This window comes from Podarcis erhardii (assembly GCF_964252035.2).
Source record: "Podarcis erhardii genome assembly, chromosome: 7".
In the NCBI taxonomy this organism is placed as follows: domain Eukaryota; kingdom Metazoa; phylum Chordata; class Lepidosauria; order Squamata; family Lacertidae; genus Podarcis; species Podarcis erhardii.
In genome coordinates, this window is record NC_138511.1 from 70,176,740 (window position 1) to 70,191,752 (window position 15,013).

Consider the following 15,013-nt stretch of genomic DNA (forward strand, 5'->3'; position numbering starts at 1 on the left):
TTTATGCTTTACATTTTCTATGAAAAGCCCAAACAGCATTTACCTATGCCAGAGATCCTTGAGAGTCACAGCCAGTCAGAGTAGATACGTCTTCCCCAACCTGCTACCTTCCAGTTGTCTTGGACTACAGCTGGCATCTTACCTGATGGTTGACCACAGTGGGAGGGTCTGATGTGAGTTGTAGCCCAACAATAAAAATCTGCAGGGTGCATGGAGTAGATAGACCAAAGGCAGCTTCCTAGGTCTAGTAGCCATTGATAGACAGCCTCCATGCAGTTGTTTGCTCTATTTGAAATCTGGTGGCCAATGTCACGCTTTTTGGCACCTCCGTCCTCCAATTTGAAAGCTCCCAGATATGCAGTGCGCACACAGATACAGTTCATGCACAACCCTCTCAAAGCATGCTCTGATTTACTGAAATGGCATTATAAAATGACCACCATAACCTCTGGGAGGGCGGTGCGGAGATAACATTAGGCTTCCATGCAGAGGGATAAGCACACATTCTCAAACACTGTAAAGCTCATTGCAAATGTAAAGCTCTGCATCGATGCTTAGTAGTGGCTCCTGAGCCCCATTTCACCAAAGTGCTAGAATGCAGCAACATTGTCTGCTCTTAGCTCATTTTGTTTTGGTTTTGGTCCAGTTCTCTAGGTGAGTCAGATCAAAAAGATGCTCTCAAATAAGCCATCTCGTCTGTGTTGGCTGAGCAGCCTGGGGCAGGGATTGGGGAGGTGAGAATTAGGAAGGCAGTCTGTAAGGTTCTGTAGAGATGACACATTCTGGAATAAAATACAGTCCCCTAAAATATGAGACATCTGTCAGCCCTACCTTCATCCATTAAAGGCTCTGTATCCCATTTAACAAGACCTTTGGGTGGTTGGTGCTTTCGGCCCATTAAATGTCGTCCTGTCCTGTAAAATTCTCCAGATGGAGCACCATTGAAATGATCCTAGTAGAAGTGAGACCAGTCAACATGCATGGATTTCAGTGGTTGGTTAGCATGTTGATAGGTGTGGGCTATCAGTTGGGACTGGGAAGGGAAATGTGCTTCAAAACAACAATGCCTGCCTGCTAATATCAGTTGCTGCTTTGCATGATGCAAAACCATCCAATTACAGAGTGGTTGAGGCAGCATTGGTGCATAGTGATGTAGCAAAAAGTATATCAGGCTCGCAGAAGTAGAGAACTGCACAGTCCTCTGTGCAAACTGAAGTCCTGCTAGTTCCATTTGCATGCAGTGATTAGCCAAAGCATGGCTAAGCATGTATGAGTTAGCAGGCAGGTATTCACAGCAAAAAATAATCACTTCTTTGCTATTCCCCTGGCCAGCCTGCTGCTGTGCTGTCTGGATCTAAGCTGTGTGTTGAGCTAGCTTTATGTCTGAACCTGGCCTTGTGATTTCTCACCCCTGGACATGCTACAAGAGGTAACCTCTACACTATAAAGCAGTGCCATTCCCCTTTAAGCAGACATTGCCCAAAAGAATCCTGGGAATCTGTTGTAGTGTGTTAAACTGCTGAGAGTTGTTAGGAGACCACTGTTTCTCTCACAGAGCTCTGTGAGGGGAATAGGAATCTCTTAAAGCAGGCAATAAGCAAACTCGGCCCTCCAGATGTTTTGGGACTACAACTCCCATCATCCCTGACCACTGGTCCTGTTAGCTAGGGATGGTGGAAGTTGTAGTCCCAAAACATCTGGAGGGCCGAGTTTGCTTATGCCCGTCCTAAAGACTCCCCACACCCTTAAAACAATGGCAGTTCCCAGGACTCTTTGGGGAAAGCCATGACTGTTACAGTGGCACCATAGTGCTTTAAATATACTATGTAGGTAATGCCCAAGAACAAACATTTTTTGTAGCTTGTGGTTTATACCTAACCATGCTTTGGCTTAGTGTTATGGGGAGCTGGGATACTATGTTCAGTGGGGCTTATTCCATAGCAAGTGTCCTTTATATAGCAGTCCAAACAATTTGCATTATATATGTGCCAGATATAGACTATTTTACTCTTCCCTGCTTCCCTCCACCCCACATCTTGTGGCCCTACAATACCCACCCCTTTAATCAGTGTTTAGCTGTGCTGAATCCTGTTTTGATTTTAAATATCTTGATGAGTCTAGAACCTGATGAGACTCCTGGGGTTTTTACAAGTTTCATACTAGCAGGGGAAACTTAAATTTGGGGAAACGGGGTGGGAGAGCAAGGAGAGCATTTGCAAATTCTCTTTTGTCCAAGTTGTTATTTTCTGTTCTGTCAGTGGTGACAGGTGAGGTGGCTTTGCTAATTGAAGTGATAAAAGAAGTTGGGATGAGCCATGCAAGGAAATAATTATGAAGTGCTGGCATCACACTGAGATGCCCTTACCTTGCATGTTGATGGCTCTGACACTCTCCACTGCCACTGCTGCCTCCCCGTGTCCCTGTGTAAAGGCAACAGTTCCCCACATCAGAACGTAAGGGGCTTGCTGGATCAGGCCAAAGGCCCATTTAGTCCTGCATCCTGTTTTCACAGTGGCAACCCAGATGCCTTTAGGAAGCCCACAAGCTGGGAGTGTGTGCAACAGCACTCTTCCCATTTGTAGTTCCTTACAACCGGTATTCAGAGCCACACAGCTTCCAGCAGTAGATCTCAGGTGGAGACTGGGCAGCCATCTGTTGGCGGTGCTCTAAATCTGGATTTCCTGCATTTGCGCTAGATGACCTACAAGTTCTCCTTCAGCTCTTTGAAATGAGAGCTGTAAGGCAGGATGGATTTCAACGGTAGAAATACCTATCGATTGTGTCCTTTATGTGCTTTCTCTGATGTTTTCTGTGTCCTCTTAAGATTTTTTTTGTGTCTCTCTTTCTGGGAAAAATATGCTGTCCTTCACCCCAATGTTTCTTTTTGTCTCTGTCCCACAGCTGGCTGTACTTTTGAAGAAGACGGGGACTTAAACCAGTGTGAGTATAGCCAAGGTGTTGAGGATGACTTTGATTGGCAGCTGACCCGGAGCTACCTCATGCCCCACCTGACATCTGATCTTCCTCATGGTGAGTTGGAACAAGAAAGAGTCTTGTGGCATTTTGTAGACTAAGAAATGCATTTGGCACCAGCTTTCATGAACCATAGTCCATTTGTTCAGTTGGCCAACTAAATGTGTATGTGTCGTCAACAACAACAACAACAACAACAACAACAACAACAACAACAACATTACTTATACCCTGCCTATCTGACTGGGTCGCCCCAGCGACTCTGGAAGGCTTTCAACAGAAAATAAAAGAAATAATGAAATGTATATACACATACACACCTGAATACCAAGGGAAGAAGAGGGAAAGTATTATTTTACAAAGTGAGGTCAAGGGATTTTCCAATAAGTATGAATAGGTCTATCACAGCAAACAAACACATAGGAAGATGCCTTTTTCTGAGTCAGACTATGTTGGCAGTTGTTTTCCAAAATATCTGAAGGGCACCGGGGTGGGGAAGACTGAATCATAACCTGGTTAGAAGAAACAGGTCTTATGCTCTATTCTAATATACATATATAGTTTTTGACAAGCATCTGGAGCAATTTGCTGCTGCATTAAAGTTTGCAGATGATGTAAAGATATGAGAGATTGGTGATGAATAATGAAGAGGACTTGGCAGTCATGTGCAAAGCTCCATGGATTGCTTGGTAAGCTTAGATAGTTCCAACAATACATGCATTAAGGTTTGAAAAACACCAAGGTCATACATCTAGGAATGACAATGCAGGTAATTTCTGGGGTTGGATGGAAACCATGTCTTAAAAAGCAGAGCTGCTCTGGAAGCGACTTAATGGTCATCAGGATTTGACCTTTACACAGTTGGGTATTTTAACATCACACCAAGCAATTATTCTCCCCAGCTAGCAATTAGTTTCTTCTCTACATGAAATGCCTTGTTCTATTTCATAATGGCTGTATTTGGAGAATAACCTTTGTAGTCTTCTGCATAAGGAGCAAAGGATGTTGTCATATATTGTGGCTGGGTCAGATTATTTGTTCATCTAGCCTAACGTGGTCTACTTTTCTTGTCTACATTTTAAGAAGTTCTACAGGGACTTAGACTGAAGTGGGATCTTTAAGTGAATCTGCTCAGCCAGACTTAAGAGATGGACAGGCTTATTTTTGGAGGTGATGCTCCTTTGGTCATATAAGTCCTGACCATTAATTGCAGCATGGACATCTGTAGCTAGTTTTTCAAATGATTTGCAAGGCATCTCTCTATTGAAATTGTACAGTAAAATATGGGAAATGGTCTTCACAGAGAATCTAATCCAACAACCTCACATGAGTAAAGGCCAAAAGAAGAAATATGTATTCACAGCAGACTTAATGCAGCACATAGGTAGACTATGGAACTCACTCCCACAAGAGGCAGTGAACACCACCAACCTAGAGGTCTTTAAGAGAGGATTAGGCAAATTCATGGAGGTGAGGGCTATTGATGGTGAGTAGTCATGATGGTTATGATCTGCCTCCACAGCTAGAGGCAGTAATGATTCAGAAAATCAGTTGCTGGAAACCATAGGAGGGGAGAATGTGCTATTGTGCCCAAGTCCTGTTTGCAGGTTTCCCATGTGTATCTGGTTGACCAGTGTGAGAATGGGATGCTGGACTGGATCGGTCGTAGGGCTGATCTAGCAGGCTCTCCTTATGTTCTCAGGTTCTTACAACTGATGAAGTTTCGTAATGTATACAGACAAAACAGAAAATTCAAAACCCGTGCTGAAAGTCTTGAAGAACTTATGGATTGTGTAATACAGTGGTGCCCCGCAAGATGAATGCCTCGCAAGACGGAAAACCCGCTAGACAAAAGGGTTTTCCGTTTTGGAGGTGCTTCGCAAAACGAATTTCCTATGGGCTTGCTTCGCAAGACGAAAATGTCTTGCGAGTTCCTGCGTTTTTCCCCCCTTCCCCCCCTTTTCCTAAGCCACCAAGCCACTTATCTGATTATCTGCTAAGCCGATAAGCCACTAAAAGCCGCTAATAGCGTTAATAGCGCTAATCCGCTAAGCCGTCAATGGGCTTGCTTCGCAAGACGAAAAAACCGCTAGACGAAGAGACTCACGGAATGGATTCTTTTCGTCTTGCGAGGCACCACTGTACTGTGTTAAATTTGAATAGTATGTGTGAACTTAACTCTCTTCTCTAATATTGAATAATTACTTGTGTCTCAGTGAGAAACAATCTGCAGTTTATTGTTGCAATGGTTTGTCTTCATTGTTATTTTATTTTCTGACCCTGGCACTGTTGGTTGAATGTTGCTTATTTATTAATTAATTAATAGTCTTTATATGCTGCTTTCATCCCTAACTCCATCCACTTGAATTGGGCCCGAAAGCATACCTGACAGCCCAGAACAGCTGACATAAGCCAGACTGAGTTTCTTGCATTGAGTCAAGGGTTGGACTGGATGACCTATAAGGCACTTTCCTACTCTAAAATTCTGTGCTTCTTATGTGTGTGTTCCCATCTCCCAAGATCTATAAGGAGATGGTGAGCTGCTTTCTGCATCGATTTATCTTCGGGAGTGGTCCCATGTAGAGAGTGTGCGCGCCATCAGTCTTGAGGGTTAACGAAAGCATATATCAGCATAGTGGAATAGCACACTAAATAACACAACGGAAATGTTGAGTACACTGTGCTCACTGCCATTGTCATGTGGATTTGGCACTCACGAGCTATTGTGGGGGAAAGCAAAATGACAGTCCAAAGTAAGCAAATGAGTAATTTTCAGCAAAGGGGTTCCAGTCATTGTGTGATGGATGGTTTCCATAGCTGTAAATCCAGCAGCCTTATACTTTCTCCATTATTTTCGTGAGATAAGACATCTGACCCAAGAAATGGAACCAAGGACAGCCGAGGATGATAAATTGCATCTCCAGTGATATACCTTTATCACTATAGAAGGCTTTTAACCTGCCTTTTATCTGGGGGGTTCAGACCATGCTAAATGTGCCATTTACAGAAACTTCTGTTCATCCATAGCTGCTAAGTGCCTGTCTAGATACAAAGGTTTTGCTTTCACCGAAGAAGCAGTATTAGGCGATACATAAATGACAACAAGTGGGTGATGTCACCAATCTGCATTTTACGGAAAGTCCGCATTGCAGAATTTTCTTGCTTCTGATTAGCCATGGGTGGCTTCCCTCCCAAGATTAATTTGGAATTGGCTCGGCCATTAAGAGCATCACTGGAAAACTCTTGCATGGGGGTGGGACACACACACACACACACACACACACACACACACACACACACCTTTTCTACCATTCTCTAAATGGACTTGCAGTGTTGGCATCCAAGTTGGCATTGTTGGGCAACTGCTGAGGCCTATACCCCTGCAGGGAGCCCAGTGCCAGCCTTCCGGCTCTGCTGCTGCAACCCTTCAGGGTTGATGCTGTGAACCTGCCCCTCTCCAAGTGAGTGAGCAGCAACAGGGGCAAATAGAAGGAAGAGCGGCAGCAGCCTCTGCTCATCTTGGCCTCTCCTTTTGGATGATGTCTTGTCCTTTGCCTCAGGGTCACTGTGTTGGCCCATGGAGGACTCTTGATTCAGATGATGCCTCGGTCACCCCAGTCGAGAGGGAGTCCCTGGCTGCACCTTCTACACTGCTTTGGCCTAAGGTTGTGACTTTACTGTCTGTTTGAAGAGGACTTTCCTGTGGGCTTTCTTGTTCCACAACCACACGGAAGCATGAAATTGCACAATTGCCTACAAGTCCTTTAAAAAGGGACTGCAGCTCTGCCAGAGGGGTCCTGTGTTTGGGTCCTGCTTGTGGGCATCTAATTGCCCCCTGTGAGAATAGGATGCTGCACCAGAGAGGCCATTGGCTTCTTATGTCCCTTTCCTCCCTATTTCAGCCAGCAGGGTTCACTGGGAGCTGTCCAAGGTGCTGATTTGCCTTGTCTTGCCTCTGACCCAGAAGAAGCTCTGGTAATGATTACTGCTTCCCATGATGGCGAAAGCCCCAGTCCAATAAAATAGGTGGCAGTGTGGCTAGGGTGCAGAGAGACAGGGTAAGTGAATGGGTATCAGCTGCAGTGATGAGGAGGCGGTGAGGCTATTCAGAGAGGCCTCCTCCAGGCAATCTTGCTCAACTCCCCTTCAAAGCATAATGCTGGCATTGGCAAGGCTGCTTGAACGTTACTTTATTTAATAACAGCCTTGATATGCCACTCAGTATCACTGCTGCGAATCACAGCGGTGGGGTGCGCTCCCGTCGTTCGGTCCCAGCGCCTGCCAACCTAGCAGTTCGAAAGCACCCCCGGGTGCAAGTAGATAAATAGGGACCGCTTACCAGCGGGAAGGTAAACGGTGTTCCGTGTGCTGCGCTGGCTCGCCAGATGCAGCTTGTCACGCTGGCCACGTGACCCGGAAGTGTCTGCGGACAGCGCTGGCTCCCGGCCTATAGAGTGAGATGAGCGCACAACCCTAGAGTCTGGCAAGACTGGCCCGTACGGGCAGGGGTACCTTTACCTTTACTTTACCTATCACTGCTCTCTGGGCAGCTTCCATTAAAACAGCAATCTTCAGAAAACAACCAAAAGAGAATATTAATTGCTGGATTAAAGTAAGAACCAGCCTAGTATTTATTTATTTTTTAGTGACAGTGTAAAAATCATAGAAAAAGCACCCAGCATCAGTAAAAATATACAGTCCATCTAACATTCAGTGAATTGAGAAGTTCTCACTTTAAAGGTCTGTGAGACTTAAAGCAGATCTTAACCTGTTGCGGAAACAAAGAAGGTGATAAGCGAGTCTCTCCAGAGAGGGCATTCTATAAACAGAGGTCCCATCTGAGCCATACATTTAAAGTTACATAGCATTTCAAACCGTCATGGCAGAATTTTGGGAGCTGTAGTCCAGCAACATCATTATATTCCCATGATATTCTTGGGAGGAAGCTGGTAAAACATGGTGTCAGGGGCTCAGGAGCAGAAGCACAGGGAAGGGAGGAAAGGGAGAGCGAAGGGGAAGAATCGGAGGGCTGCGTAGGAGAAGATGACAGTGGCCCGAGAGATTCCATGAGCCTCTCCAGCGAATCGGAAGATTCACAGAAGGGGGCCCCGGTGGCCAGGGCAAGGGGGGTCCCAAGGGGGACACTCCAGAAGCAAGGGGCCAGCGGGGACTCCCAGAGCAGCAGTTGGAGATCAGGACCAGCTTCCCCACCAGAGCATAGTGGGGGGGAAGAGTCCCAGATATCGGGTCCAGCGTATCCCCCACCAGGGAGAGAAGATGAGTCAGGGCTGACCACGCCTCCATCGGAGAGTCAGGCAACGGAGGGGAGGTCAGGTCCAGCCAGCATCCCGGAAGAGGGAAGCAGTGATAGAAGCAGTGTAACGGTCAGGAGGAAGGTCACTGGGTTGGCGCGAGAGCCAAGTTCAAATGTACAGGCGAATGGGACAGTAGAGAACGAGGACTGGGAACCAGGTCCTAAAGCCCGCCGGAGGCAGGGGGAGGAGTCAGGCGACTCAGCGTCAGAAGAGTCCAGAAAGGGGAATGCCTCAGCGGGCAGGAGGACCCAGCGGAGGAGAGAGCAGAGGAAGAGGTGGAGCAGGGCTAGAATCTTAAACTGGTGTCAGGGGGGAGGAGATTCAGACGGAACTTCGATGGTCTAGGGTTTAAGACGTAGAGCTGCGCGCTGCGGCTTTGAAATGGAAACTGAACTTTAATAAAGACTTTTGTACATAACGACGACCTGGCGTTGGTCCTCTGTGAGCTGGGACCTTGGGGCAGCTCTGACACATGGGTTGAACAAGGTAACTGTTAGGTGGGTTTGTAGATGATTGACTGACCAAACCCAAAGAGTACTCATTAATGGTTCCTCGTCATCCCAGAAAAAAGTGACAAGTGGGTGCTGCAGGGTTCTGTCCTGGGCCTGTTTTTGTTTAACATATTTATGAATGACTTGGAGGAAAGAATTGACGGGATGCTAATCAAATTTGCAGATAACACCAAACTGGGAGGGTAGCTAATGCTGCAGAAGACAGAATCAGAATTCAAAATGACCTTAACAGATTGGAGAACTGGGCACAAGCTAACAAAATGAATTTCAGTAGGGACAAATGTAAGGTTCTGCACTTAGGCAGGAAGAAGCAGATGCACAAGTATAGGATGGGGGACACTGGGCTTACTAGCAGTACATGTGAAGAGGATCTAGCGGTCTTGGTGGACCACAGGCTTAACATGAGTTAACAGTGTGTTGCAGCAACAGCAGAAAAAAAAGCAATGCTATTCTAGGCTTCATCAACAGAAGTATAGCGTCCAGATCAAGGGAAGTAATAGTACTGCTCTATTCTGCCTTAGCCAGACCACACTTGGAATACTGTGTCCCGTTCTGGGCACCACAATTTAAGAAGGCTGTTGACAAGCTGGAAGGTGCGCAGAGGAGGGCAACCAAGTTGATCAAGGGTCTGGAAACTAAGCCTTATGAGGAACACTTGAAGAAGCTGGGTATGTTTTGCCCCTGGAAAAGAGGAGACTGAGAGGAGAGCTGATAGCCATCTTCAGATATCTTAAGGGCCGTCACATGGAGGAGGGAGCATGCTTGTTTTCTCCTGCTCTGGAGGGTAGTACTCAAACCAATGGCTTCAAGTTGCAAGAAAGGAGATTCCGACTAAACTTTCTGACAGTAAGAGCTATTCGGCACTGGAACAGACTCCCACAAGAGCTGGTCCTTGGAGGTTTTTAAGCAGAGGTTGGATGGTCATCTGTCATGGATGCTTTAGCTCAAATTCCTTCATTGTAAGGGGTTGCACTAGATAACTAACTCTTAAGATTCTATGATTACCCTCCCAGAGCTACAATTTTTGGAGCAGATTAATAATTATCCCCTCTTCCCAGGCAATTCTAGGAATTGTAGCTTTGTAGTTGATGGGATCTGTAGTCCAGCAACATCATTCAAATAAAGATATTCTAAGAGACTAGGCAGTGTCCTCCCCACCACAAAACACACCAAATCCCTTGCAGTGAAAAGGATGCTTGATTTGTAATGCATCCAAGCATTACCAGTGGGGCAGATTTCACATTCAAAGTTGGGTAATTACCAACCTTGGGCAATGTAAGTGCTTGAAAATGTTGAGATGAACTGGTTACAACACCTGCTTCCTAGCTCAGCCCAGCAGCAGAGCAGTGCTTTCTCTGCTTCTTCCTGAGGCTGCCCACCTGATGCTTCTGCAAGTCAGCTGACTTGTGCTACATCAAAGGATGCGTTGGCAAAGCAGCTGCCCATGTGGCTGTGTCTACTCGAGAACAGGGGAACAGGAAGCAACTCCCCAAGCATTCAATAGGTTCAGATTCATTCGTTTCTAGTCATTGAACCATTACAAAACAGAATTTATGAAAGTGTAAGGCAACATTGCAGATACAGACATTAGCCTGGACACAAACGACATCACAAACAAATTTAGAATGCTGAGTTTCCTTGGCAGATCGTAACTTGCCCCTTAAAAAAAAAGGAGATTATTACCCATAACAAATATGAAAATGATTAAAATGAAATAAAATATGTTATGCAAGTTAAAAAATAAATTATGTAAAACCAGAGTAAACTTAAAATTCGGACGCTTCCTGGCAAAACACAGCATTTTATCATTGAGCATTAAATATGAATTCATATCTATTATCCAGCTGGGTCCCAGATGAATATAAAATGAACCTCAATACACATATGAGATTGCAGACATTCAGAAGTGTCATGTCAGAGGCCCAGTGATAATCTAACTTCACTTGTGAATGCCTCCGCAGAAACTCCATGTCTAGATTTCTGTCTAGGCTGGGACTTTGCCTTTGAAACAATGGTTTTTGCTGGCTCTGGGTATCAGTTTGTTCTCTGCCCTTGAGCTCTCCTTCCTAGTTTCAACTCTCAGCTCTGACTCCTGTCTGTTTGCTGTGTACCACTCAGTGATTTCTCACCAAGCAACCACAGTACTCCAAAGTACAGAACCCAAGTGGCTTTATTTTTTCAAATAAGGTCAACCTTCCATTTTGGTCCATGAAATCAAAATATACACAGAGCACAAACTTGTTGTAAAATAACTGTTTATCCCCATTTGAATTGTTGACAAGATAATTATTTTTGGTTCTTCTCCCCCGCCCCCCGCCTGAGCTTTAAAGTAATTATGGAGCACCACAGGAATTTGAATTCCACATGCAAAAAATGGCCGATCTTTCTTAAAGAGATGCTGGCAGGATCTAAATATTGGCTTCTCGATGATATCTAACACTGCTTATAATGCAAGGCGTGAGTGTCTTGAGATAGTGCCAACTGGAATCATTGCCACAAAATACCTTAAACATATTTTCTCTGTGTTAGCATCTTAATAACTCTGTAAGCTGGTGGAAAGGGCACTTTGGCTCGAAAACCAGTAAATAAATACTCCTCCTCCTAATAATTTTAAAAGATAGGTCTGGATTGAAATGACTACAGATTTTGGCTTAAACTGGAATTCCAGACAAAAGTCCATACAACCTAGTTTTGTTAATATGCTTAGAAATTGAAAAGAGAATGGGAATTCTATCGTTAGCACATTTCTGGCTCTGAACTGGAGCCCATAGAAGTAAATATTCTGTCTAGGTGTAACAAGCTTCTGGTTCAGCACCAAATAGTCAGGACCACGGAGAGCTCCTTCCAAAGCAAGCTTCAGATTGTTTTATTGATTTTATTGCCTTATCTTTTTGGAAACCACTTTGAGGTTCTTAATATATATATATATAATCAAGTGGTGTATAATTTTTACTAAACAAACAAACAAACAAACAAACAAACAAACAAACAAACAAACAGCTCCCTGACCAGAAATATCACCAGTCTGAAACGTCAGAGATCTGTTGTTAGTCAGCATGGATGATATTCAGCTGAACAGACCAATGCTTTGATTCAGTATAGAGCAGCTTTCTATGCGTCTACCTTAAGATTAATTGCCTGTGGATGTTTACACAAATAACTCTGGCACACCTGGACTTCACCTGTGCTTTTTGTATCCTGTACAAAGACAATGAAATAAAGATTTTGGGAAAGCAACCAGATGCCCATTGTAGCCAATGCACATTTTGTGTTCCATTTTGGAGACCTTTTCAAATAAAGCTGATCCAGACCTCATGGGTGAAACCTCCTTCCATCTTTTCCTTCTGTGAATGTTTTTGGCTTGCCATAATATCCCTCTCCTTATGACTCTCCCCTCCTTGGTGGTCTTGCTCAGCTGCAATGTCTGCATTTTAGGAGCATTCCATTCCAGGCCACGGAAGTCACCGTCATTTCTCCTCTCAAACTTTGAGCACTGGAGAAGAAAACCAAAACACAAAACCTGGGTGTTGTGTCATTGAAGATCCTTGGGGTTTTGTTAGTGCTTGGGGAAAATGTATCATGCAGCCAGCTTTTCCGTTGCTTGGAGAGACCATGGATTTCTGTGGTTTGCTTTTGGGGTTTATCCTCATTTCCCGCCTCTTGGTTTGTTTGCTGAGAGTGGACAAGGAAGATTGGAGGCCACTGCTGCAGCTTTATCAGTCCTCTCCAGTCTATCTCAGTCATTAGGTAGATGAATAATATTTCACATTGCTGTGGCCTCTCTCGGGAGCACTTTGCATCAGAGACTCGTGGTCTTAGATTAAAATGAGTTTTTATTGGATATCTGCCAATTCCAGAGAGCACTGAATTTATTTGAACAGAGATTGGCTGCTAGCCATCACTCCCACAGCTTCCTTTCACATATTGTTTTATTTTTTCACAGGGTAGGGTGTGAGGGGGAGAGGGAGGTTCTGTTCAGTTTGTGTTTCCTTCTCTCTCTCCACTTCGTAAAGATAATTTCTCTTTCTGACTTTAACTCTTGCTCACTCAGTCTCCTCTCCTGGCTTTAAAGGGGTGATTTATAAGAGGCACCATTTTCATATGCAGAACATAAAGCAGGCCTTTGTAGAGAAAGAAACCCCTCAGCCCTCAACCCATGTGTGTTGTAAGCCAAAAGTTCTTACAGGGAACAGAGAAGTGAAGTGAAGGGAAAAGTGAGCAGACCGATTCAGGTCTGATGTAAATGAGATGTTGGACATGTGTGAAGCACGTTCCAATACTTCCACACTGCCAATAATTCCAATTAAAGAGCTCCCAATCCATGGGCTGGCTTTGGGATTTTGGGCATGAGCACAATGTAGCCTGGATGGCAGCCAGGTTGGCATGCAAAAGATGCATGTAAAGAGGATGACAAGTATGGTGCCAGTCCCCTGGCAGACCCCTAGTAAGCTTACCAGGTGGTGGTAGGGAGCTATTTTATTTTATCTGTTTTATTGTCCTGGCAGGCACACTCTGAACCACACTTTAAAGCCCTGTAAGAACACAGGAAGTTACTTCATACTGAGCCACCTCAGTATCCCTGAGGCTGACCACCAGCAGCTTCCTTAGATAATAATAATAATAAGATATAAGGATTTGCTTGAAAACAAAACTCCAAGTTGGTTGTCACCAATGGAAGCAAAGGCTCAGAAAAAGCTCAGTATGGAGGCCAATTGGCCGAAATATTGGGAAATTTTGGAACAAGAAGGAGACAGATTAAAACTGCAGAGCTTTGAAAAACTAAAAAACAAAGTGCGAGATTGGCTTCATTATTACCAAATAATGGAGGCTTACAATTTGGATAAGAAAATTGGCTTTCAGGTGGAAAAATCAAAATTGGAAATAGAACTGTTAGATCCTAAAACTAAGAATTTGTCAAGAATGTATAACTTGCTGTTGAAATGGAATACTCAGGATGAAATGGTGAAATCTGCTATGATTAAATGGGCACAAGATGTTGGACATAACATTATGATGGCTGACTGGGAACAGTTATGGGCCACAGGTATGAAGTTTACGGCATGTAATGCCTTAAGAGAGAATATAATGAAAATGATCTACAGGTGGTACATGACGCCAGTCAAGCTTGCAAAAATTTATCATTTGCCCGATAATAAATGTTGGAAGTGTAAAGAGATTGAAGGTACATTATTTCACCTTTGGTGGACATGCCCAAGGATTAAGACTTTCTGGGAGATGATTTATAATGAAATGAAAAGGGTATTTAAATATACCTTTCAGAAGAAACCAGAGGCTTTTCTCCTGGGCATGGTCGGCCAATTGGTGTCAAAGAAGGTTAGAACTTTCTTTATGTATGCCACAACAGCAGCAAGAATACTTATTGCAAAGTACTGGAAGACACAAGATTTACCCACCTGGGAAGAATGGCAGATGAAGGTGATGGACTATATGGAACTGGCGGAAATGACTGGCAGAATCCGAGACCAAGGAGAAGAGTTGGTGGAAGAAGATTGGAAGAAATTTAAAGTTTATCTACAGAAACATTGTAAAATTAAGGAATGTTAGAAGGATGTTGGAATGAAGCTATGTGGTTTCAGCAGAAACGTTATAAAGGATTAAGTAAAAATGGATTGGTAATTAGTGAAAGAGGAGAATGTAAAAATATAATATATCAAGATAATTTTTTTAGGATAATAACAAGGGTGGAAAGGATTTGCTGAAATATCTAATTGAATTAGAATACAAAAAAGGGAGGTGTGAGGAGGTCAAGGAAATAAGCAAAGGAAAGAAAGTTATGTAAAGGTTGGATTTGTGTGTGCTTTTTTCTTTTTTTTGTTTGTTTTTGTGTTCTGTTTGTTTAACTTTTTCTATTTTTCCTTTTGTAACCTTTAAAACTCTAATAAAATCTATTTAAAAATAGATAATAATAATAATAATAATAATAATAATAATAATAATAATAATAATAATAATAATTTATTTATACCCCACCCATCTGACTGGGTTTCCCCAGCCACTCTGAGCGGCTTCCAACAAAATATTAAAATACAGTAGTCCATCAAACATGAAAAGCTTCCCTAAACAGGGCTGCCTTCAGATGTCTTTTAAAAGTCTGGTAGTTGGGAGGGCGTTCCACAGGGTGGGTGCCACTACCGAGAAGGCCCTCTGCCCGGTTCCCTGTAACTTGGCTTCTTACAGTGAGGGAACCGCCAG

At 43.8% G+C, this 15,013-nt stretch overlaps 1 protein-coding gene across 10 annotated transcripts in view; it reads left to right on the top strand.

Annotated features, from left to right (window-relative positions):
* The window catches only part of PTPRU (protein tyrosine phosphatase receptor type U), a 389,916-nt gene that overhangs the window by 154,010 nt on the left and 220,893 nt on the right, over positions 1-15,013 (top strand). For all 10 annotated transcript variants that reach the window (XM_081868648.1, XM_081868652.1, XM_081868653.1 and 7 more), the window contains exon 2: positions 2,902-3,030. In XM_081868648.1, coding sequence (XP_081724774.1) covers positions 2,902-3,030 — 129 coding nt within the window. The remainder of the gene's footprint in view (positions 1-2,901; positions 3,031-15,013) is intronic.